This window comes from Oncorhynchus nerka, linkage group LG24 (genome assembly GCF_034236695.1).
Source record: "Oncorhynchus nerka isolate Pitt River linkage group LG24, Oner_Uvic_2.0, whole genome shotgun sequence".
In the NCBI taxonomy this organism is placed as follows: domain Eukaryota; kingdom Metazoa; phylum Chordata; class Actinopteri; order Salmoniformes; family Salmonidae; genus Oncorhynchus; species Oncorhynchus nerka.
In genome coordinates, this window is record NC_088419.1 from 52,104,155 (window position 1) to 52,130,525 (window position 26,371).

The 26,371-nt window shown below is 43.7% G+C and overlaps 1 protein-coding gene across 1 annotated transcript in view; it reads left to right on the forward strand.

Annotated features, from left to right (window-relative positions):
• LOC115108124 (rab GTPase-activating protein 1-like) overlaps positions 1–26,371 on the forward strand; it is a 159,670-nt gene that overhangs the window by 103,787 nt on the left and 29,512 nt on the right. The window contains exons 14-18 of the mRNA XM_029632116.2: positions 8,734–8,847; positions 15,040–15,114; positions 17,705–17,830; positions 20,726–20,869; positions 23,069–23,110. Coding sequence (XP_029487976.1) covers positions 8,734–8,847; positions 15,040–15,114; positions 17,705–17,830; positions 20,726–20,869; positions 23,069–23,110 — 501 coding nt within the window. The remainder of the gene's footprint in view (positions 1–8,733; positions 8,848–15,039; positions 15,115–17,704; positions 17,831–20,725; positions 20,870–23,068; positions 23,111–26,371) is intronic.

Here is a 26,371-nt window from a genome sequence, read left to right on the forward strand (position 1 = left end):
TGGAGCCCAACGCAGCACATTTCCAGTACATTTCCATCTGTTTCTATCTGAGGGGGGATACAAAAGTGACTGGCCATGCAGAAAGATTTACCTACTACCATGTGCTCTGTAGATATGGTCTGTATGTAGTCTTTGACTGGGAGGTAGAGTGGAGTGGGAAAGGGCCTTGTAAATATACTGATCAAAAATATAAACACAACAGAAACCATCTCAGTGAAGTTTATCTGCGTGCTCGTCATCTTCACCAGAGTCTTGACCTGGCTGCAGTTCGCCATTGTAACCGACTTCAGTGGGCAAATGATGCTAACCTTCGATGGTCACTGGCACGCCGGAGAAGTGTGCTCTTGCTCAACACGGAAAGCCCAGCAACAGCCCCAAAACATCACTGCTCTAGAGGAGATCTGCATGGAGGAATGGGCCAAAATACCAGCAACAGTGTGTGAAAAACTTGTGAAGACTTACAGAAAACATTTGACCTCTGTCATTGCCAACAAAGGGTATATAACAAAGTATTGAGATAAACTTTTGTTATTGATCAAATACTTATTTTCCACCATAATTTGCAAATAAATTCATTAAAAATCCTACAATGTGATTTTTTTCTATTTTGTTTTTCTAATTTTGTGTGTCATAGTTGAAGTGTACCTATGATGAAAATTACAGGCCTCATCTTTTTAAGTGGGAGAACTTGCACAATTGGTGGCTGACTAAATACTTTTTTGCCCCACTATGTCGTGTTGTAAGTGCTGTAAATAATGATTTAAGATTATTATACTTTGGCACAGTAGGGTCTCCTTCGGTCTTCCTTGTCGAGTGTGCTTTGAAACCTTCACCTTGTGGTGTGTGCCTGTACTGGAGCATGGCGGAGTACACTGTGTTCTCATGTTGGCTTTCACAGCCGGGTCAGAGAGGTGAACTGAGACACTGACACCAGATGCTCACACACACACACACACACACACTCTAATAAACCCATCCAACCTCGCAGCTTTACCCCCAGCTCACCAGAAGTGCTGTCCACCTCGCTCAATTAGCTTGCCCCCCAGACTGTCCCTCGCCAGGGAAAAGCTCAGTCCGAGCCCTGATGGGGAGGAAAGAAAGAACACAATCCATGTCCTCCGGTATAAACACAAATATAGAAATGTCAGGAGCCGGGGGATGCACTTTATCCTGTACCCTGTACCACCAGGCTGGCCCCACTCCTATCCTGCTCCAGCACCCTGCTTCACTCTGCAGAGTTGGTGCCAAGTGCACTCCACTTGGAATAAGCCTACAGTCCCGGACAAATTAGAATGCATCGCCACTCATTGGCCATTAAAACCACAATGACAACACTGCGACAGATGAGTTTGCAATCTGTCAAGACGGCCAGCTGTTGTACCCCCTGAGGGACGCCCCCCCCCCCCCCCCCAAAAAAAAATATCCTAGCCTCGACAAAAGGACAAAGGTCGCCGAGGGACTTGATTTTTAATTAACTGACTGCCGTTGTCTGAATATTAGCGGAATATATTACGGTGGCCTGGGGATGACAAATGAGACATGGTGGTGATCCAGGTGTCAGGAGCGATGTTACGTGTTGGCGCATGGTTTATAGCGGCTGGGGCACTCCAAGCAGTGAAGAAAGCGATCTCTCTTTCTCTCTCTCTCTCTCGCGCAATGCTAGTATTGACTAAGTTCGAAGCGGTTGCGTGTGTGAGGTCTTTTGACGCGCTGTGTGTTTTCTCCCCACGACACACTTAATAACAAGCCGTCAGCATGATCACACGCAGCGCCACACATGCATAATGCATAAACGAAATGAATCTGTCTACACTGGCAAGGCTTAAAAGGCACCCGACCCCACCTCTCCTTCCTTCCCTCCCTCCCCTCTTCCTCTTCTCTCACCCACCTCCATCCCCCTCTCTCACCTTTTTATTTGGTTGCTCTTCCTCAAGGTTGGACTGTGTGATCAGGCTAAGAATGCATCTGTTTTTACATTTCAATTATGGGCTGCTTTGAAGTGCTAGATTTCACCCAGGGGAGAAATGGGCCAGATAATATCCCTTGTCAATCATCTGGCTCTACTCTTCTCTCTCAGCCTCCGTCTCTCTCACCCTGCCTGCCGTGAGCACAGCGGCAGCCTCCCTCAGTCTCTCTATGCTGCAGGTCTCCTCCAGAGGTTTGGCCAGAGGTAAATGCCTACCATAGTATTCAGTATCACATTGTCCTTGGATATTTTCCATTTGACAGTGTGATTAACCGTAACTGTATTGCCAGCCTTTAAAGCGGGGAAAGAAAATGGGACACCTTTGTTTTACACCGTTGACGCACAACCCCTAAAGGGACAGTTGATGAACTGAAAAGAGGGGAGTGAATAAGGGAGAATGAGAGAACATAGACACACACTTAACGTGATCGAACGTTTTAACTCGTCGTCGTGCCATCTCATTGGGACGGTAATAAGCACGACGGTACCTCATGACTTCCCACAACCAGTTATGGATCAATGTCTGCTTTATATCCAGCCCCTCTGTCACGATCATGACCGAGAAGTGTCCTCTCCTTGGAAGGGTGCCGAGGTTTAGTCCTCAGACAGACATGCTCTCTGACACGGCGTGCTGCCTGTTCATCTGAGCCGCTGCACTACACCGCCCTCAATCTCTCCCCTCGGGGGGGAGGGAGATGAGCGCTTTGGCATCTCCAGTGATCTGGGTCACGGCGCGGCAGGGTGGCCTGCTGGTGACGGCGCTGATCCCCTCAGCCTGGGATGAAGATGGGTGAAGGCATGCCCCGTCTTTCTGCCTCAGTCACACACGTCGACCAGGCTCCAAGAGACTCCCGAGCAATGTTCCATCCCATGCACCGTTAGGCTACAACGCTACTGAGAACTTTCTGGAAAGTTCTAGAAACAAGCTTAGTTAAATGGAACATGCGTGGGGCGGAGAAGACCTTACCCCGCACACATCAGCGGTCTGTCCGGCCATTTCGTTCCAAAGTGTTTACCGATGCGCAGGGCAAGCTAGTCACGCTTGCTCATTGAAACTTGTGCACGGGTCTGATAACCAGACCCACACTAACCAGGTGACATCCTAAGGAACTAATGGATTAATTCTCGCTGCGTCTAATGTGCAATGCATTAGGGGGAGCTGTCTCATATGCACAATGCAGCTAGCTATCTGGCTTACTGTTGCTCTCTCTCCGAGTCGCTAGGCAGGAGGCTAGCAGCGCTTGTCAGCCGGGATCTCTTGCCACGCTGATTGGACTGGCTGTCACGACGGGCTTAATGGGCTCTGACGGCTTGCTCTCCTATCTGAGCCTCCACACACATCCCAGCAGTCCCGGCTCTTGGGGTTTAGAGGCATCGCTGCCTCCCAGCAGTGGATCTGAAACCCTTATTACATAAACATTGTTTATGTAATAAGGGCTCGACCCAGGTTCTGACTGCTCTGCTTGGAAGTACGCTTTACTGAACGCGGTCCTGTGTGGCCATATGTAAGCATGTCCATGGTTAAGCGATTCTCCTTGCCTTCTCCACTGACGCGAACATGTTTACTCTCTGATGAGTAACCTTTTTCATAGTTTGACAAATTTGACATATTTGCATAAAACCCATCCCGACCAACTCATATGGGCCTTTCTATGACGTTGATTTCCATTCCCTCTGGAACCCTCAACCGTTGCACATTTTTGTTGTTGTAATTCAGTATTAGCATATCTTGGCTCAATAGAACGTCATCGTGCAACGACCGGAACGTTTATCAAGATTGGGCTTTAAACTAGACAAGAGGATAGCAACTCAGACCTCTGTCCCATATGTGGCATAATTATCCCCAACCACAACAGCCTGTGTGGAACCTTCCAGCAGTGCTCGAAGTGATCCCCCGGTGTGCCACAGAGGTGAGCCGGACTCAGATCAATGGGCTTGAAGGTCATCGGTTTTATCTTTCTCTTGTGACCGGGGGAAATCTGACAGGGGCCAGCGGTGGCTTGTTAACCGGGTCTCGGCCAGCCAAACAGCAGGGCTTGAGCCGTCAACCCATAGAGCAAACTGAGAGGGCTAGCATCGGATTAGCCGTAGCAATTGCGCCAGTGGAAAAAAACAGTGTCTTCTGTTTGCACGAGGCAGGTTTCTTTCACAGATGTTTGTCACTAAATGACCATTTAGAGCCCCCCTGCTCCCTAAGCTTATTTATGAAGCCTGTTTGTCAGGAACCATGGGGTTTACGATGCTGCGCACAGATGAGATTAATTTTCATACACACAGAAAGAGAGAAGAGGAGTAATTGAGTAAGCGATGGACTAAAAGAGAGCGCTGGAGAGATGGTGGGGGGCAGATCAAGGTCTCAGTCGTTGTATAATTAACTAGTGACTGCGCCAGGATCGCAGCTTCGATTACTGTCCTTCCCAGACACACAACACAACCCAGCCATCCTCAGGGCAGCATTTGGCTCGTATTTATTTAACGCATCTTAATCGTGTTTTAGTTTAGCATAATTCCCTGCCTTTATCTTGCGGCGAACACATTGTTCACACACTATAATATCAGCATCGCCTTTTTACTGGTGCTGACCTCAATTTACCCTGCTGCTGTAGTACCCAATTCCCCGGCGCATCTGGCCTGAGGCGCTAGTGGCACTTGAGGTTTGCACCCGACTGACTTACCACCGGCTCTGGTTACAGAGTGAGCTTGTCGGGGAATGAGGCGATGGGTGTGGAGGTGTTAGCTGCGAGGCAGAGGGCGGTGCTTGACTTGGCAAAATCAGCACTTTTTATTTCGGGGTGGTAAATGGGTTACCTGCCTATGTTGCTCGGTGAGGCTGAGTAATGCCTTGTCTTGCCAACAGGCCCCCGAGCTGCAATTAGAAGAGCTCTTCCTCTCTCTCTTTCTCTTTTTTTGTTTCTGTCTCCTTTTCTGTTACTGTCTACCCCCCACTCCAGACAGTTACTCCAAAGGGACTAGCAAGACAGCATGAGTCTCACTCTCTCTCTCACACACACACACACACCACTCTGATCTTATCCTGCCTCCGTTAATGATTTTTAAATTCCTGCATATTTATTATGTCATGTAGCGTAACGTGGTTCGTTGGGCTTCTGACCTTGTGTGAAACTGTTATGACGAGTGGGTGGAAGGGGGTGTTAGTGTGTGTGTCTGTGTCTCGAGAAACCTGAATGTTCTCTTTATGATAAGATTGTGTGGGGGAGGGGTTGTCTTTGAGCCCCTGGTAAATCTAGGTCACCCATAGTGCCACAAAGTGTTCCTACCATAACCATCCAGTACAGTATCCAGTGCGAGTATGACGGAAGCGAATCGGTAGCACCACCACCTGCGTTCTACTGTACTTTCCGCCGACCCACGGATCATTTAGACAAAGGCCCGACTCCAAGCCCTTTGAATCGACTGATGAAATAAGTCCTGCACTAAGCAGCTTCAGGAAAATGGCCCCCTCTTTTGAAGTGATGAAGAACACACACATGCACACCAATGATGCATATAAACTCTGGATTGCTGATGCTATGTATTAGCCGGTGAGAGGCTTTGAAGCCACCGGTCGGCCATCTTGGCACTCCCCAGTAGGAGCAGTCCTCCATTGGAATGAATGGGATCCTGCAGTATTTCAAGGACAGCATGACATGTATTTTAGTATGTTTGTTATAGTGGGGACAGTAATATTAGAACTTTCCAGAAATTGTATTTGAAGGAATTTTCTAAATATATGTTTTCATTTCTTATTTTTTATCTTTAGCTCACATAATACCATTTAAAAGTAAGCAGTTTTTATTTAACCTTTTATTTAACTAGGCAAGTCAGTTAAGACTTGCCTAGTTCATTATATTAAGGGATCTGTAATAGAATACCTGTGGCTAAAATAAATATATACATTAATAAATGCATATTTAGAGCTTCCAAAAAATGTCGACAATGGTGAGGGAATGCCAAGATGGAGGCGTGCTGTGCTGCCTGTCAGTGATCTAGTGTGCGTGTATAAATCCTTGGTGCACACACTCGTGCATGCTCTCATGTGAGCGTGCACATACACATACATAATATATGCCCACACATCTCACATGTATATTGTACACATTGCCAATATCATTTGACCAATGCACAAGTGTGCACGCACCCGAATCCAGCCTCACCACATCCTGACGGCTCTCCCTTTTATCGCTCCCTTTCTTCGAGTGCAGGGATGACAAGCCAGTGGCACGGATTCAGAGACACCAAGGACTTTGTATCGGAGGGGGTAGCTCATCTGAAGAGTGACTCAGAGAGAGGAGACCTACTGTAGCCTTATTTACTGCCATTAGTTGACTAATGACGCTTTTAATTAGTAGTGACATGCGCCGTTAATTTAATCAAACTGTTTACAACTGGCCCTGTCAACGAGATTCCTCCAGACCCAGATTGATGTTGTCATGGTGCTGCACTTTGTTTAATTATTGGACTGCTTAAATAGTGGCGTGGGAGGGTGGGTTGTTGAGCGACAGAGTGCTTGTATGTTTCATGTGCATGCGAGTACATGTGCATGCTAGTATCTACGCTATTATTACGCTCATATTATTATCATCTCTTTGGTGTTTGCGCTTGTAATGAAAGCATATCAAATGTTTAGTTCCAACCTACCCATAATGCATTGTCATACCTCCCCCTCCTCGTGTCCAATCTCGTTAAAGCGTTACAGGTTGTTGTGTGCCAGGCTGGCAGCGACAGTCAAGCCCTTCAACTGTCTGTCGTTGTTTGCTTCCTGAAATGAAATGAATCAGTTGCCCCCTAAACTGTTCTTAGCGTATTGGCCCGATATATGGAGAAAGCTACTAGCTACACACATCCAATTAGCATTAGCTGGGCAGAAACAGCTGAAACACAGCGGTGTCCTAACCCAGTACTCCTTGAGCAACACTTTACTTAAAGCCTGCAGGTATCATACAATACTTTAGAACTTGGCATAAACATGTATGAACTGTTATAATGTATTATAAGGCTTCATTAGGCTGTATTCTGATTCTCGGTCTGGGGTTATGGGCAACATCTACCTAATGTGAGCTGAATTTAATTTTAGCCTGTGTGTTGGTGATGCCAGGCTGTGCCCAGTCCTATTGGGTTGATACAGTTTCTCTGTTGTTTTTTCCCATGATGAGGGGGGTGAAGACCGAATGTTCCCCTGTGGCACTGCTGCTGACAACCGTTTGACATTTGACCTTTTGGCCTGCTGTGACTCCATTGGCTCTTAAAGGCTCAATATAGTCACTGCAAATCATGGCCCAGAGTCTTATGAAATCCAACCCTGCTATGACTGGGCCTCTGAGAATTGTCTGAAATATCGTTCTTTTCCCACTGGAAGAAGGAATTATTGAATTAATGTATTTAGCTGAACACTTAGTGAGACACAAAAGGAAACTCAAGGGTATGTTAATATAAAATTGCTCTTTAATCAGATCATTTGGGGAAATTGTACCTCATCCTGGAAATGCTGGAGACCGGCTTTGATTGAAAAAGACCCCAATTCCCCACTTCTAACAAAGAGCTAAAGAGAGAGGGGGAGAGGGAGATCAAGCCCAAATAAATACGCTTTCTGTTAGTGATGGAGAACGAGGGAATCGACAAAATGCGCAATCAGCAGTGCCTTCCTCCACTTTAACTCCATTACACACAATTGAGTGTCATTTACTTCAGTGCGTTTGTTGCAGGTTGGCATTTATTGAGATGACTCATATACTGGAGGCAGCTCTGCAGAGTGGTCACTAGCTGGCACAGCCACGAAGTCATGAAATCTGATTTTAAACCTTAACTATACTGCTAACCCTAATGCCTTGCCCTAACCTTAAATGAATACCAAAAAGCTCAACCCATGAAAATGAATTTGTACGATATTGACTTTGCAGCTAGCCCATCTAGCAGAAACCGCTCCGTTCTGCCTCCGGGGCAAGACTCATGACAATGAACGTCAATCTGCACATTTGTTTTGACTCGCGCGCCTCTCAAACCTGCAAAGGCTGGCCTGTCTGGCAGTCTGTCTTCTGTGGTACACAAGTGAGCTACAGAGAGGGCGAATGAGAACGACAGTGTATTTTCCTCGTTCTTTCTCGAGCACTCTGTCACACGCACGTGTATAAGCGCACAGTCCATCTCACACACACACAGGCACAGCAGTCAGAGCCGTCAGGGTGCCGGGGCCTGTTTTATCTGCAGCTCACAGTGGGTAGTGTGAAAATGCCAGGCCGCCAGTCATCCTGGAGGAAGTGCTGTGCTGCAGATTAGAAGCCCAAGCTGCAGCAGCTGAGTGGAATGGGACACCACCGGGCGACGCTCACACAGCAAACGTTCTGAACACCAGAAAATATCATTATCTCTCTCTTTCTCCTCTTTGGTCCGCTCCCTCTCTCTCGTTCTCTCTTGCTCGCTCAGGTTGTTCCTCAGAGGATGTTTTCCTTGTGCGTACTGTAGATATTTGAATAACACACGCGATATGGTTGATTTTAGATCAATTGTGTCCAATAGTCAAAGTTCCTCTCTTTGACTATGATTCTGGTTGTCTCTACTGAATGACTGGAACAGCTCGCTAGTCTGTTGAAGCTGATCTGCTTTGACACCAATGGAAGCCGTGCCTTTCTTCGTACATGCGAATGTGTGGTGCACGTGCATCTGTGTAAAGCGGTTTGTGGGGTCACACCGAGTTCTATTTCTTATGTGGTAGGTGAATGTAGCCTTAAGCGTATAAAGGCATAAAACAGTCCTTGTGTTGTGTGTTGCAGGACTCTGCCCAGGACGGTGTGATCACCAGAGACATCCACCGGACGTTCCCCGCTCACGACTACTTCAAAGACACTGATGGAGACGGGCAGGATTCCCTTTACAAGATCTGTAAGGTACGGATGGATGGCACTCTTTAAAACAAAACAAAAAAAGATTTGTTTGTGGATCTTTTCTGTATTTTGTTGTTTTCTTAGGGTTTGGTAGTGAAGAGGAGACAGGAAAGATATGAGTATGAGTCAGGCCAGTGGGTGGGGATAGCTGTTTCGATGTTTCTGTACCACTAAATCTATCCAGGATCACTCGCCAGAGCAGCTAACAGCCTACCTTGTATGTTAAACTTGGATACGAATAAATAAGTACACAGACCCAGACCCGGGTTCAAATACTATTGAAAATCATTGCAAATACTTAATCTGTGCTTGATTGAGCTTGACTTGCTTAATAGACCAATAGAAAAGTCCCCAAACTGCAAACCCCATTCATCCAGCACTCCAAGCAGGCTAGATCTTACTTTCAATGTATTTGAAAGATTTCAAATACTATTTGAACCCAGGTCTGCGCAGAACTATAAATTATAAACTGAAATGTACAAGCAAACACAAACCACACAATACTGTGCACACCAAGTTGCCATAGTAAAACATATTGGGACGCACAGATGCGGAAGCGGACTTTGTGACTTGCTTTTAGAGTTCGGAAACAAGCTACACAAATCCAATGTATGTTTTTACGAGTCCAGAATGAAGCTACGTGTGTCCCACATGTCGTTTTTCAGACAACACAGAAGCATGCTGTGGAGCAAATGTTGAGTGTCAGAAAGCCTCATCATCCTCTGTTACCATCTAGGCCAGTTGAGTGCCAGGCTCTCATTTGTATGCAAATACATGTAGATTGCCTCTTGATAAGGTTGGCTACATCCTGAAGAGACACACTTTTGTCTCCCATTTTCTTCCTAAAGTGTTTTATTTTAGGTGAGTTCAATGTACCTGTGATGTCCTTGTGAAGGATTGGGGTCAGGGCGAGTATGGAAAAAAAAGAAACACAGCTGCAGGCTGTTCTACAGCCCCCCATGTCCCAATTTTTTTTATTCATTACGATCTAAAAGGCTAAAACTGATCGTAGATCAGCACGTTTTATGAGTACAGGCCCAGGTATAGAGGAAACAACAGGGTGACAATGTGAACATTAGGTCAAATTCTCCAGCATTCTCCCCATCACGTGATTGGTTGTACCCACTGTTCCTAGGCCATCATTGTATATAAGAATTTGTTCTGAACTGACTTGCCTAGTTAAATCAAAATAAAAAATTGGTCCGACTGACAAATAGGGATGTTGCCTATCGGCCACCCCCATCCGAATGGGGACACTCCATCAAACTTTTCTCTATCCCGAGACAGCCTGGCGAGGTATAGCTCCGGGGGTGGCAGTTAAGCGTAGCGGTTAAGAGCGCTGGGCCAGTAACCGAAAGGTTGCTGGTTCGAATCCTCGAGCTTACAAGGTGAACAATCTGTTGGTGTGCCCTTGAGCAAGGCTCTAAGCTATAATTGCTCCTCTAAGTCGATCTGGATAAGGTTGTCTGCTAATGACTAAAATGTAATTACACTTTCATGTGAATTCTTTGCCAAGCAGAAAACCAATTGAATTGGTGAAAAGCCCATATTTCATTTTCATATTAAAAGCAATGGAGGGCGATTCAAGATACCCTTGTAAAGCTTGTTACAGCAAGCAAGATGCATGGAAATGTCGATTTCAATCCATTTTGTTAAGGTTAGCCGTTAACGCCAAGGTTAGCCGTTAACGCCAATAATTATGCCACTACATGGCATGAATGGTCATGATGACAACTGACGGCAACCCTTTATACACTACGAGCGGTGTTCTAACTTTAGATAGGTATGGTTGCTCAACTTCAATTTTCGTGCAAGGCTCCAATTGACATCAATGAATGCTTATCTCAATTCTGAATCGGGCCCTTTGATGGTACGAGTAGTTACGTAGCAGCTTTTGTATTCCATTATGTCACGCTTAGGACATGGTTATGTAGACCCCAATGCACTAGTAGGGCAGAAGAGTCAAATAGTAGTGCACTATTTTGTAGAATAGAGTGTTATGAGATGTAACCTAAGTACATATTGTCGTCTTTCCCTACAGTAAAAGACGACAATAGATTTTAGGAGGGTGTTACGCCAACTGCTTACCAACTGCTGTTCTTTTAAGAAGACTTGTGCAGGGAGCCATCTCTCTCTCTCTCTCTCTGCCCCCCTTCTCCCTCTGTTGTTAAATCTGCCCTTTGAAAACAGGGCTTTGCGTAGCTTTCCATCTCTTGATTGGCACAGCCAGATTAAAGTCGCTCAGGCAAAGACAGTCCCGAAAGGGTTTCAGCAAGAAAAGGGAGGGCCGAGGCAGTCTCCTCAGGAAATATGCTTTCTATGCTGTTCATCTCCCATCTCAACATGTACTATCAGTGTGACAGCTGGTTATACTATATAGTCTAGGCCAGAGATTTTTGAACTGGGTACTGCAGGGGGTCTGATTTTGTTTATAAAAAAATATATATATTATTTATTATTATTAATATCGCTAGCTGCCACATAATACGATCTTGGATAACATTTTTATGTTGCTTTCTCTGTGTCCAGTAAGTTAGAGGTAGTTTCACGAGCCAATGCTAACTAGTGTTAGCGTAATGACTGGAAGTCTGAAGGAACAGTTGGCATGCTAGCTGTTCCTGTTCATCTGACTGGGGGGGGGGAAGATAAGACTTGCCAAAATCTAACTATCCGGTTAATATGGCTGAAATTACAGTCAATGGAGATAATTATAGGTATTTTGTCTGTATATAAAATTCTTAGGTGGGCCGTCTAAATATTAATTTGAGATGGAAGAACAGTTTCACTATCAACTTAAATGACCAAAACCAGATAGAAAGCATGCAGAAAATATATATTTAAATATATACAGTGCATTCGGAAAGTATTCAGACCCCTTGACTTTTTCCACATTTTGTTATGTTACAGCCTTACTCTCAAAGATTAAATAAATCATGTTCCTCATCAATCTACACACAATACCCCATAATGACAAAGGGAAAACAGGTTTTTAGAAATGTTTGCAAATGTAATTAAAAATAAAAACAAAAGTACCTTATTTACATAAGTATTCAGATCTGTTGCTATGAGACTCGAAATTGAGCTCAGGTGCCTCCTGTTTCCATTGATCTTTATTTTATTTTATTTATTAACCAGGTAGGCCAGTTGCGACCTGGCCAAGATAAAGCAAAGCAGTGCAACAAAAACAACACAGTTACACATGGGATAAACAATCGCACAGTCAATAACACAAAATAAAAATCTGTATTCAGTGTGTGCAAATGAAGTAAGGAGGTAAGGCAATAAATAAATAGTGGCGAAGTAATTACAATTTAGCAATTTGCACTGGAGTGATATCATCCTTGAGATGTTTTTACAACTTGATTGGAGTCCACCTGTGGTAAATTCAATTGATTGGACATGATTTGGAATGGCACACCTGTCTATATAAGGTCCTATAGTTGACAGTGCATGTCAGAGCAAAAATCAAGCCATGAGGTCAAAGGGATTGTCCGTAGAACTCCAAGACAGGATTGTGACGAGGCACAGATCTGTGGAAGGGTACCAAAAAATGTCTGCAGCATTGAAGGTCCCCAAGCACACAGTGCCCTCCATTATTCTTAAATGGTAGTAGTCTGGAACCACCAAGACTCTTCCTAGAGCTGGCTGCCCAGTCAAACTGAGCAATCCTGGGGGAAGGGCCTTGCTCAGGGAGGTGACCAAGAACGCGATGCTCACTCTGACAAAGCTCCAGAGTTCCTCTGTGGAGATGGGAGAACCTTCCAGAAGGACAACCATCTCTGCAGCACTCCACCAATCAGGCCTTTATAGTGGAGTGGCCAGACGGAAGCCACTCCTCAGTAAAAGGCCTATGACAGCCCGCTTGGAGTTTGCCAAAAGGCGTCTTAAGGACTCTGACCATGAGAAACAAGATTCTCTGGTCTGATGAAACCAAGATTGAACATCTGGAGGAAACTTGGCACCATCCCTTTGGTGAAGCATGGTGGTGGCAGCATCATGCTGTGGTGATTTTTCAGTGGGTGATAGACTCATCAAGATCAAGGGAAAGATGAACAGAGCAAAGTACAGAGCGATCCTAGATGAAAACCTGCTCCAGTGCCTTCCGGACCTCAGGCTGGGGCGACGGTTCACCTTCCAACAGGACAATGACCCTAAGCACACAGTCAATACAACGCAGGAGTGGCTTCTGGACACGTTTCTGAATGTCCTTGAGTGGCCCAGCCAGAGCCTGGACTTGAACCCGGTCGAACATCTCTGGACAAACCTGAAAATAACTGTGCAGCGACTCTCCCCATCCAACCTGACAGAGCTTGAGAGGGTCTGCAGAGAAGAATGGGACTCCCCAAATACAGGTGTGCCAAGCTTGTAGCAACATACCCAAGAAGGCTTGAGTCTGTAATCGCTGCCAAATGTGCTAAAACAGAGTACTGAGTAAAGGGTCTGAATACTTGTAAATGTGATATTTCAATTTCCTTTTTTATTAATTTGCAAATTCTTTAAAAAAAAATGTTTTTGCTTTGTCATATTTTATTTTATCCATTTTAGAATACGGGTGTAACGTAACAAAATGTGGAAAAAGTCAACACTTCCCGAATGCACTGTATATATTTTTTTAAATAATATCTTTGAGAATTAACAATCAAATAAAAGCTGGGCAGCCGGGGAGAATCACACACAAAAAACACACAAAAAAGTAATTCGGAGCACGTTGATTGTATGTTTGAGCAGAGGAACACAACATAAACCATGGCAAAATGCATAGAATTGCAGGAAATTAGCTTCAAAACTGCTTAGAGTCCTAGAGGAAAACTGGGTTCAGTCTGCCTTACAGCAGACACTGGGAGACACATTCACCTTTCAGCAGGACAATAACCTAAAACACATGTCCAAATATACAGTGGAGTTGCTTACCATGACTACATTGAATTTTCCTGAGTGGCCTAGTTACAGTTTTGAATGAAATCGGCTTGAAAATCTATGGCAAGACTTGAAAAGGGCTGTCTAGCAATGATCGACAACCAACTTGACATAGCTTGAATATCTTTTTAAAGAATGTTTCTTGATATTGTACAATCCAGCTGTGCAAGGCTCTTAGACTTACCCAGAAAGACTCACAGCTGTTATCGCTGTCAAAGGTGATTCTAACATGTATTAACTCATGGGGTGGAATACTTATGAAATCCAGATATATTAGTGTTTATTTTTCATATTTTGTTTTACACATTTTAGAATTTTTCGTACACTTCGACATTAGCGTAATTTGTGTAAATCGTTGGCAAAAAATGACAATTAAATATGTTTTAATCCCACGTTATAACACAACAAAATGTGGAAGAAGTCGAGGGGTGTGAATACTTTTTGAAGGCACAGTATGTTACTTTACACTTCTTCTTCCAATGAACTGTGGGGAGGTCAAAATAATGGCAATGTCTACCAAATCTATTCATTTGAAAATGTTGATTATTTCTATCAGTGTAGTTGAATGGGGGAGGAGGCAGGTTAAAGAAGGATGTTTAATCATCGAGACAATTGAGACATTGATTGTGTATGTGTGCCATTCAGAGGGTGAATGGGCAAGACAAAAGATTTAAGTGCCTTTGAACGAGGTATGGTAGTAGGTGCCAGGCGCACCGGTTTGTGTCAAGAACTGCAACGCTTCTGGGTTTTTCACATTTCCCGTGTGTATGAAAAATGGTCCACCACCCAAAGGACAGCCAGCCAACTTGACACAACATGTTAACAATTAGAGTCAACATGGGCCAGCATCCCTGTGGAACGCTTTCAACACCTTGTAGAGTCCATGCCCCGACAAATTGAGGCTGTTCTGAGGGCAAAGGAGGGGGGTGCAACACAATATTATTAAGGCGTTCTTAATGTTTCGTATACTCTGTTTTTGTCTAGAACTGTGAAACTGCACAGGTTGAGCAAGTTGAAAACACAAACAACAAACGGAACACCTTAACATGTCAAAAGGACTTTCTCTCTGAAACACTGAAATGCCTGTTGAATGCCAGAGATTTGGGAATTTACAGTAAACATTTAGTGTCACATTTTTTACAAATAACTTGTTCAGTATGTTACATGCATGCTATACAAAGACACGCACGCACGTACGCACACACACCGTTTCTTGTTCATTGTTTGATATGAAGTACCTATTGCCTAACATTGTCCCCTCTCCGCTCTGTGTTCCAGGCCTATTCAGTCTACGATGAGGAGATTGGCTACTGTCAGGGACAGTCCTTCCTGGCTGCTGTACTACTACTGCATGTATGTGGGGGATCAAATGTCAATACAATGTCTATGGAACCGCAGAGACGAGTTGAGACTGAAGTCTACCCAAACAGTTCCAACAAAAATCTACAAAGACACTTTTTTTTTTTAAGTGTTGAATTGGCTCTGTGAAAATATTGCACTTATCCTGAGTGCACTTATTAACAGCCTGTATTAGGACTGATAGTGAGAACAATGGACAGGGAATGAAGGAAAGTTTTGGTTGAGCAGAGGGAGGAGTGAATAGGTAAACAACAGGCTAGTAAATCTGACAGGAGGATGACTGGAAAAAAGAGAGAGGGGTGAAGGAGAGACGACGTGAGAGAGAGGGAGGTGGGAAGGAGGGGGAGAGAGAAAGAGATGGATTGAGAAATGTGGAGAGGGACAAGTGCAGAGAGGATGAGTAATAAAGAAGAAATGGAGGGAGAGAAGGAGGGGGGGAGATCCCCTTTGGGAGGCAGGGGAAGTGTCAGGAATATTAATGGCTGCGCCTGTCTCAGCCCAGGACACACACACTGTCACCCAGATTAAATACCCACTGCTCTGTGTGGGTGGGTGTATTTCTCTCACGCACATTCTCTCTTTTGCTCTCGCTCTCACACATTGACGAGGGGGGTGGACATAATCACACCCCGTGTATTTCACACTGACACTCCCACCTTCTGGCTTTTTTTTCAAACCCACCAGATTCTCACCTTGCTTCTCTTACTCACACACCTCATCCTCCTTTCTGTTTAAGTCCCTCTCTCACTCTCCTCTTTTGCTCCAACCGTCTCCCAACTATTCCCAAGTGGGACAAAGAATGTTTGGAGGAAACGTCCCTCTTTAATCCACAGACAGACAACACTTTCAAGTGACAATAAATTCCACCAAGAATTTATCCTACTTATGTTTGTGGCAGTGCATTGTTTATTGAGAAAAGCCTTAGAGATTAAATGTCGACATTATATTTATCTTAACTACAGTTTGGACATGCCTACTCATTCCAGGGTTTTTATTTATTTTTTACTTTTTTCTACATTGTAATCACCTAAAACATGTTAAACAAATCAAAATATATTTTATATTTGAGATTCTTCAAAGTAGCCACCCTTTGCCTTGATGACAGCTTTGCACACTCTTGGCATTCTCTCAACCAGCTTCATGAGGTAGTCACCTGGAATGCATTTAAATTAACAGGTGTGCCTTTTTAAAAGTTAATTTGTGGAATTTTGTTCCTTAATGCGTTTGAGCCAATCAGTTGTGTTGTGACAAGGTAGAGGTGGCATACAGAAGATAGCCCTATTTGGTAAAAGACCAAGTCCATATTATGACAAGAACAGCTCAAATAAGCAAAGAGAAACAACAGTCCATCATTACTTTAAGACATGAAGGTCAGTCAATCATGAACATTTCAAGAACTTTGACATTTCTTGAAGTGCAGTCGCAAAAACCATCAAGCGCTATGATGAAACTGGCTCTCATGAGGACGGTCACAGGAAAGGAAGACCCAGATTTACCTTTGTTGCAGAGGATACATTCATTCGACTTACCAGCCTCAGAAATCGCTGCCCAAATAAATGCTTCAGTGTTCAAGTAACAGACACATCTCAACATTGACTGTTCAGAGGAGAATGCGTGAATCAAATTGCTGCAAAGATACCACTACTAAAGGACACCAATAAGAAGAAGAGACTTGCTTGGGCCACAACATGAGCAATGGACATTAAACCGGTGGACATCTGTCGTTTGGTCTGATGAGTCCAAATTTGCGATTTGGGGTTCCAACCGCCGTGTCTTTGTGGGACGCAGAGTAGGTGAACGGATGATCTCTGCATGTGTGGTTCCCATCGTGAAGCATGGAAGAGTAGATGTGATGGTGTGGGGGTGCTTTGCTAGTGACACTGTCAGTGAATTATGTGGAATTCAAGGCACACTTAACCAGCATGGCTACCACAGCATTCTGCAACGATACGCCATCCCATCTGGTATGCGCTTAGTGGGACTATCATTTGTTTTTCAACAGGACAATGACCCAAAACACACCTCCAGGCTGTGTAAGGGCTACTGAGTGATGGAGTGCTGCATCAGATGACCTGGCTTCCACAATCACCCAAACTCAACCCCAATTGAGATGGTTTGGGATGAGTTGGACCACAAGAGTGAAGGAAAAATAGCCAACAAGTGCTCAGCATATGTGGGAACTCCTTCAAGACTGTTGGAAAATAATTCCAGGTGAAGCTGGTTGAGAGAATGCCAAGAGTGTGCAAAGCTGTCAAGGCAAAGGGTGGCTACTTTGAAGAATATAAAATATAACATATTTTGATTTAACACTTTTTGGTTACTACATGATTCCATATGTGTTATTTCATAGTATTGATGTCTTCACTATTATTCTACAAAGTTGATTTTTTATTTTTTTATAAATAAAAGACCTTGAATGAGTGGGTGTGTCCAAACTTTTGACTTCTTGTTTAATTTCTAAAATCAAATAAGTCAAGGAATAGAAGGAAACAACTTGACCTCCCGTTTCTTACACATCTTCCGTCACCCCGCTTTTCATATTCTAGCTAACCCTCCTCTGGTTCTGTTTGTCCTGTGGCTGTAGATGCCTGAGGAGCAGGCATTCTGTGTGCTGGTGAAGATCATGTATGAGTACGGCCTGAGGGAGCTCTACAAGAAGAACTTTGAGGACCTGCACTGCAAGTTCTACCAGCTAGAACGACTGCTTCAGGTTAGCATTCTTATCTTAGTGTGTGTGTATGTGCGCACGTCATCAGCACAGTGATGTAAAGTACTTAAGTAAAAAAATACTTTAAAGTACTACTTAAGTAGTTTTATGGGGTATCTGTACTTAAAAATAAAAAAAATTGTTGGACTACTTTTACTTTTGCTTCCCTACATTCCTAAAGAAAATAAAGTACTTTTTACTCCATACATTTTGACACCCATGTCAGAGAGTAGAAGTGTTCCACTGGCTATCCGTAAATACTTTTTTTTAACACAAAAATGGTGCAGTCTGGTTTGCTTATTATAAAGAATTTGAAATTATTTATACTTTTACTACTTATATTTTAGCAAATACATTTACTTTTGATACTTCAGTATATTTAAAACCAAATACTTTTATTAAAGTACTATTTTACCAGGTGACCTTCACTTTTATTTGAGTAAGGTCGATGCACCTTATTAGGAACACTGACTGACTCTATTCTTGTAAGTGCATTGAATTGGAGTTTAATTTGGTACTGAAATCCACTTTAGCCTCCTAAGTAGGCTTTTTTCAGCACCAAGCTGCACTGTGTTAGTATTGACAAGCACCCAAGGCTAAGGAGTATGAGCATTGATCGCTAAGGGTTGGCATACAGATGGAAGGAAGCCAGTGTTCACAGCAAAGAGTGTCTGCATCCAACTATTTCGGGCAGGGGTAGCTAACCCTGTTCCTGGAGTGCTGCAGGTACTGCAGGATTTTGTTCCAACTAGACACTACACCTGACCAACTGAGCGAACTGATCAGTTCAGTGGTTTGCCTAAATTCAACACACCTGGTCTTCCAGGTCGGTTCAATAAATAAAACGAAGTGCCCGCGGCCCCTCCAGGGCCAGGGTTGCCTACCCCTGATATTGTGAATCGTGTGTCATTTGGGACATACTCACAGTTTCCTCCAACCCTGCTCTTCTTACATTTCCTCGTTACATTTCCACCCAAGATTTTCACACTGGGCTGGGTTTTGAAGTGTTATTGGCTTTGTGTTTGAGTTGATGAAGGAGTGTTTGGTCCACGAATCTGCACGATTGCACATACATACATACACACACACACAAACGCTCGCACACATGCAGAAGCTGACAAACACACACTTAGCATGATTAGCATGCTAAATGTTTCTGATCAGTGATAGATAAGTAAACAAATAGAGTTGCACCGCCACTTATTTGCCCAACCAGAGACCAATTAACCAATTATACAGAGATTCAGTGAAACAAAATCACATTGATTGATTATCTGACAAGTCACAGTCTTTTGGTCGGGGAGAAGGCCTAGACTACTATGCGAGTGAAGAGTAAAATAATCGACTACTACGCTACATAACATGCTAGCTAAATGTTCTGATCAGTCCTGCTAATAGATTAACAAACTAGACTAATGATGATGAATACGCACCTCAACTTAGCTAGCTAACATTTTCCCTGTCTAATTGTAACCAAATATCTAAATGGAGATTCAGTGAACACAAAAATCTGACATTGATTTATCAAGACAAGTCCCCATGCTGTCCCAATCCAAACGGTGCTGAAATTATCATCTCGTTGACCACACATGGCTATTATTGCTTAGAATGTATGGTTGGAGGACTTTGGGAGTTCCGTTAAGCAACCATTTGAAAACATGTCTTAAAATGTGTTAGCCTATTATTGCAATGTTTTTGTCCTTCAGCAGTATTTATTCCCACAGTAATTCTTTATAGGTCCATCCAGTTAATTATTTTTGGGTCCATCCAGGTCATTCTTTATGGGTCCATCCAGTTCATTCTTTATGGGTCCATCCAGTTCATTCTTTATAGGTCCATCCAGTTCATTTTTTTATGGGTCCATCCAGTTCATTCTTTATGGGTCCATCCAGTTCATTCTTTACGGGTCCATCCAGGTCATTCTTTACGGGTCCTTCCAGGTCATTCTTTACGGATCCATCCAGGTCATTCTTTACGGGTCCATCCAGGTCATTCTTTATGGATCTATCTAGTTGTGCTTTAGAAAACGTGCATGCATAGTGATGGACCGTGGACTTTGCGACGTGGTGGGAGAAGTGACATGCCTCGCAAAGTTTAGAACTGCCATGAGGACTGTAACAGCCTAGTAACTGGCGCTGCCTAGGAACCATCATAATGAAGCATCAAATCAGGTTTAAAATCTGATCCCAAAGTCAGACGTAGCTACGCTCGGCATGGCATTTAAGACCAACTTTATCTCTCTCGCTCTCTCTCTCCCTCGCTCTCTTCTGTCTTCTCTCTCTCTCGCGCTCTTCTGTCTTCTCTCTCTCTCTCTCGCGCTCTTCTGTCTTCTCTCTCATTGATTGATTGACTGACATATAGTACTTTTTCCTCTCTATATGTGATATACTCTTACTTACCCTTTTGCCCTCAGAACAGCCTCAATTTGTCGGGACATTTACTCTACAAGGTGTCGAAAGCGTTCCACAGGGATGCTGGCCCATGTTGACCACAATGCTTCCAACAGTTTTTTTTGTTTCAAATTGACTGGATGTCCTTTGGGTGGTGGACCATTCTAGATATACACGGGAAACTGATGAGCGTGAAAAACCCAGTAGCGTTGCAGTTCTTGACACAAACCGATGTGCCTGGCACCTACTATCATACCCCGTTCAAAAGCGCTTAAATCTTTTTGTCTTGCCCATTCACCCTCTGAATGGCACATATACACAATCCATGTCTCAATTGTCTCAAGGCTTTAAAAGAAATCCTTTAACCCGTCTCCTCCCCTTCATCTACACTGATTCAGCAAGTGACATCGATAAGGGATCGTATCATTCACCTGGTCAGTCTGTCATGCGCTTAATGTTTTGTACACTCGGTACTGTGCAATGAACTCTCCCCTTGTCCTATCTCTAGGAGCAGCTCCCAGACCTGTGGTCACACTTCCAGGAGCTGAGCCTGGAGGCCCACATGTATGCGTCTCAGTGGTTCCTCACACTCTTCACCGCCAAGTTCCCCCTCTGCATGGTCTTCCACATCACCGACCTGCTACTGTGTGAGGTAAGAAGTTTGACAACGTTGACCCACCACTGAAGGTCATTTTAGCACTACTCCTAACGCCAACACTTACTCAATACTGGTCCTACTCCTAGTCCTGACTTCAACACTGGCTCTTACCTTAACCCTACTGTTAACCCCAACACTGGGCCTCACCCTAACCCAAGCTGCTGTTGGTAAGCACTGAACTTACCCTTATTCTCCCCCTTCCATCGACCACCCTGGGCTTTGAACAACTCTAAACAACTCTTCACTATTCACCCGCCTTTTTGTACCTCCTTAAAGCCAATGTCTCCTCTGGAGCAACAATGAGAAGTGAGAACACCATTCTAGCACGATAAACCCTATCAAAATCTCCAGAGGCTCTTCAAGATAGTAGTATACTCTCTGCCTGCTTCTCTTCTCAGCCCTTCTGTAGGCCTGGTACCACAGTAGAGAAGGGACGCTGTGACCTTTCTCTCTTTCTCTGTGATTGTCTCACTTCTCCTCCTCCCTTTTTCATCACCCTCGCTCTCTCTCTCTGTGATTCTCTCTTTTTCCTGTTCTCCTCTCTCCTTTCTTCCTTCTCTCCCACCCTCTCTCGGCCCCCGGGCAGAACAATTAATAGTTTCCTTGGCGTTTCTCAGCCATTGAGCCGTGTGATGAGTATCTGCTTCTCTCTCCTCTCTGCCTCCCTCTAATATTTCTCTCTCTCCATCTCCATATCTCTTGTCTCTTTATTTCTATATGTTTTTCTCTAAAGTGGTGTCCCTTTCTTATTGTTTTTGGCTTTACCCCTGCCTCGATCTGATTTCTTTGTTGTCATTGTTACTTTTCACTCCTCTTTCCCTCGCTCTCTCTCTCTCTCTCTCCTTTGATTGTGTGCTCCTGTGTTGTCTTCCCTTTCATTTGTCCACACCTCTCTCTCTCTCGCTCTCTATGTATCTGTGCCTGTGTGTGGTGCTAGTTGTTTGTTTGTGTGTGAGGTGTGTGTGCAAGTGCGCCTGACTGTGTGTTTCTCCTCTATGTTAAAACCTCTCACACTTGCTGACTCAGTTTGACTCCAGCTCAGTTTGGCACGCTGCATGTGAGACTGTATTCTCACACACACTCACACACTCACTCCACACACACACACACTCACTCAGTCCACAAACCACACTCCCTCCCTCTATCTCTCTCTCTCTGACTCCCTGACACCCCAGCGCCACCTAGAGCCTTTTGAGAAAGAAAGTGAGAGATGGAAGGGGAGGGGAAGAGAGGGAGAAAGAGAGGCCCTTTCCTCAGTTATTTATAGAGCAGGGGAGATATTTTTAGCCCAGTGTTGCCATGTGAACGGGGTGTCGGAGCAATGGAGACAGGTGTTCCCATGCGGAGCTGACTTCAGCATCCACTCGCTCTCATCCTCTCTCACCCTCCCTCTCTCTTTCTGTTTCGCTAGCTCTGCCTCACTCCTCTTTTTCGCCAGCTCTCTCCCTCTTTCTCACTCTGTCACACTCTTGCTTTCTCCTTCTGTCTTTCTCTATCTGTTAGTCTGTGACTCTTGTCCCTTACTCCTTCTTACAATTTCTCTCTCTCCCCCTCTCCCTCTGTCTCTGTGTGTGTCATTCATTAATTTGTCCATCTGCTTGTCACTCTGTGGCCATGATGCAGCCCCACCTGTCTGTGAGAGGGACTGTCTTGTTTCACTTCAAGAGTTTCCATGAACATAAGTGTAATGTTACCATAACATTTCCTCTTTATCGCCAGAGGGCAGTCTAGCGTGTAGACATACAGACTATATAATGTCACGGATTTAATGTACGACGTCAGAGAGATGGGTTGATAGCAACACACATGCATTCCACTGGCACAAGTATCATTACGTCACTGTTTTTCAGTGTGTTTTTCCCCCGCCGAAGCTCTTAACACGAAAGCTGCGCGGCAGTTTCATAACTCTTTATTAGAAGGAGTCTTTGATGTTGAAGATCATTTGAACCTTTATTAAGTCTATGACGAGAAAACCTTAACATTTGCTGGTTTATTGGCATGACGTTTTAAAGGGTAAAGCCGTTGATATGAAGACAGTTGATGAGATGACCCTTGATCCATGCCTTTTCTTACACCGGTGTGTGACAGATGTGTTTGGGTGACGGCCCGAGCTCTTTCTCTCTCTCTCTCTGTGTGTGTAGAGAATATGTTCTGTGACCATCAACAATATAATCATCTTCTTCCCTTCCCCAGGGCCTGAACATCATCTTCAACGTGGCGCTGGCTCTTCTCAAGGTGTGATTGACTTCCTTTACTTTGGTTCATTTACTGGGGTTCCAGTCAATTCCTTCGATTTTAAAACATTTTTTTTAAATGACAGACAAATCCTGTAATGGTATTGTACGAAGCACACACAATTCCGAGACCTAGACCTGGGCTTGTATTCACAAAGTCTAAGGAGTCTGTGTTTTGAGTCAGGGCTCAAAACTGCGACCAAAACACTGGCATTTGCGACCAATGTTCCCAGTAATTTGCACTGAGCAAAGTTTACGTCTTGTGAGCGGAAACTTGAACGTTGTGAGAATTTTGTGCAACTTCCGGCACGTGTTTACGTTGAATAGCGAGGCTGTACCCTTACAGTTTTAAACAGTAGCCAATAGGCTATTTGAGCATAAAGTAGGCCTGCCAACAAAACCAATGGAGCAAATCCAATAACATTTTCACATGGAAAAATAGCTTTTGATTTCTATGAAATAGCCTATAGTAGCCTATATGTGGTGTTCCATGCAGGCCTACATTGCATACAGAGAAGTAGACAATGTTACCTCTCTGCCAATTGGCTTATGTGCATATTCAAGCCTGTTTCAATATTCAACACTGCCCCTTTAATTAAGACATACGCTTTTTACCTGACTGGATTTTAAAAGAAAGCTTGAAATGTAGCCTACACGTTTTGTGCTCTTGTATGAAGCAGTAACTCTCCATGTCTGACCTGTACTTATCTAGAACTGGGCTAATAACTCGCTAACTAGCAAAGAATATCAACAAATGTGCACACGCGTTGCTCTGCGCTCTGATCTGATTGAAAGACCGCTCGTGGGCTACCACCGCCAATAGAATTCTACTCCATTGCGGTCTGGCTCTGCCTACAACAAAATTACAGACTCAATCTTGTGTTGTGTTGCATTGAAAAGGGGTTAATATAGTCTTGATTCGGTCACAGTAAAAAACGTTGATCTATATGGTGCAAACTAATGGGGCGAACTCTGAAGTTCAATCTCTGGCGTCTATGTGGAACATAGCATTACTTCTGCGCGGCAGTCCTGTAGGAAGTGCTCAAGGCTTTCCCAAAAAAACTTCACAATTAAAGGTTGACTGCAAAGGTAGGCATACCTGGCAGAATGAAATCAAGATGATTTTTATCAATTGTGGGGCATTAGTTTTGCCATCACATGTAGCCTACATTGTACAGTACAAAAACACTGCTAGCCAAACAACGGTCTCTTGCTAGGTGCACAATTAAATTAAAGGTCAACAACACCCTCCATTTTTTAAAATGTTTATTGTTCCCAGACCTCAAAAGTGGACTCCTTGATTTGGTTTAAGCATTGCTGTGGCCTTAAGCATTTGATATGGCCCTACAACTGGCTGTTCAAAATCGCTAACAAAAATACCCTTTTTGAGATTGCGCAAAGGTTCTTCTCCCCTCCAAACAATCAATAATGATATTGGCAAATTAAAATGTAATTATTTGTATATGGAGGGAAGGTCATTATAGGCTACTTGCTCAGCCCGCAAATTAAAGATAACATTTAAATGATGCATGCATCATCTGCTTTCAAAGGCCATTATTATTTTCATTCGGGCAAGTAGCTTTCAATTGGCACTGGACCTGTGTGTGTGTGTGTGTGTGTGTGAGATGCTTAGTCATTATTAGCCTTGTTCTGTATGGAATGTAGGTACGTTATGGGACACAGGTCAGGTCATAATCAATGCGGTCAAATGATGTAATACAATGCTGCTACTGTTTATTATCTATCCTGTTGCCTAGTCACTCTATCCCTACCTATATGTACATGTCTACCTCTTGTACCCCTGCACTTTTACACGGTACTGGTACCCCCTGTATATAGCCACGTTATCGTTACTCATTGTGTATTTATTCCTTGTTATTATTCCTCTATTTTTCTCTCTGCATTGTTGGGAAGGGCCTGTACGTAAGCATTTCAAAACTGAATCTACACCTGTTTACCATGCATGTGACAAATACATGAGTGAAGGAGGCTTTGTTGCGAAATAGAAAGCCGATTCTAGATTAGATTTTGGATTGGAGATGTTTGATATGAGTCTGGAAGGAGAGTTTACAGTCTAGCCAGACACCTAGGAATTTGTAGTTGTCCACATATTCTAGGTCAGAACAGTCCAGAGTAGTGATGCTAGTTTGGCGGGCGGGTGCAGGCAGCGAACGCTTGGAGCAGTTGGAGGCCACGGAAGGACAGTTGTATGACATTGAAGCTCGTTTGGAGGTTAGTTAACAACAGTGTCGAAAAAAGGCCTGATCCTACCTCAGCACTCGGAGAAGATTTTGACCTCCAAGATTGACACGGTGCTAAGGTTCATATGGGGCAGCAGGTAGCCTAGTGGTTAGAGCGTTGGGCCAGCAAGGTTTCTAGATCGAATCCCTGAGCTGACAAGGTAAAAATCTGTCGTTCTGCCCCAGAACAAGGCAGTTAACCCACTGTTCCTAGGCCGTCATTGTAAATTTTACACTCCAGATACGGATCCACAACCACTCTCTTATTGCATGGAAGGAGTGACTGCTATGCCTTTTCACTGAAACACTTATCTGCAATGTTGAGTACAGAGTAAATGCTATGTCAGTCAGTATATGATGTAATTGGCTAGAATATGGAGGAATGTGGTGTGAGAAAGTGGAATAGTTTGCATATGTCTCCCTCTGCAGTCCATAGACTGTACTGCAGGGGGGAGATGACAACGTAGACAATGCATTCGAGAAAATATTCAGACCCCTGGACTTTTTCCACTATTTTTTGCCTTATTCTAAAATTGACAAAATAAAATATTTTCCTCATCAATCTACACACAATACCCCATAATGACAAAGCAAAAACAGGTTTTAAGAAATCCCTTGATTATCCTTGATGTTTCCACAACTTGATTTGAGGCCACCTGTGGTAAATTCAATTGATTGGACATGATTGGAAAATGCACACACCTGTCTACATAAGGTCCCACATTTGACAGTGCATGTCGGAGCAAAAAACAAGTTTCTCAATACTTATGTAAATGTGATATTTCAGTTTTATTTTTAAATTGTTTTTAAAAAACGGTTTTTGCTTTGTCTTTATGGGGTATTGTGTGTAGATTGAGAAAAACAAACAATTCAATACATTTTAGAATAAGGCTGTGAAATGTGGAAAAAGTCAAGTGGTCTGAATATTTCTTGAATGCACTGTACATTATTCATATATTTCACAAACATGGTACTTTTATACACAGTATTACGTGACAGAAATGTTGTTTGATATACACATT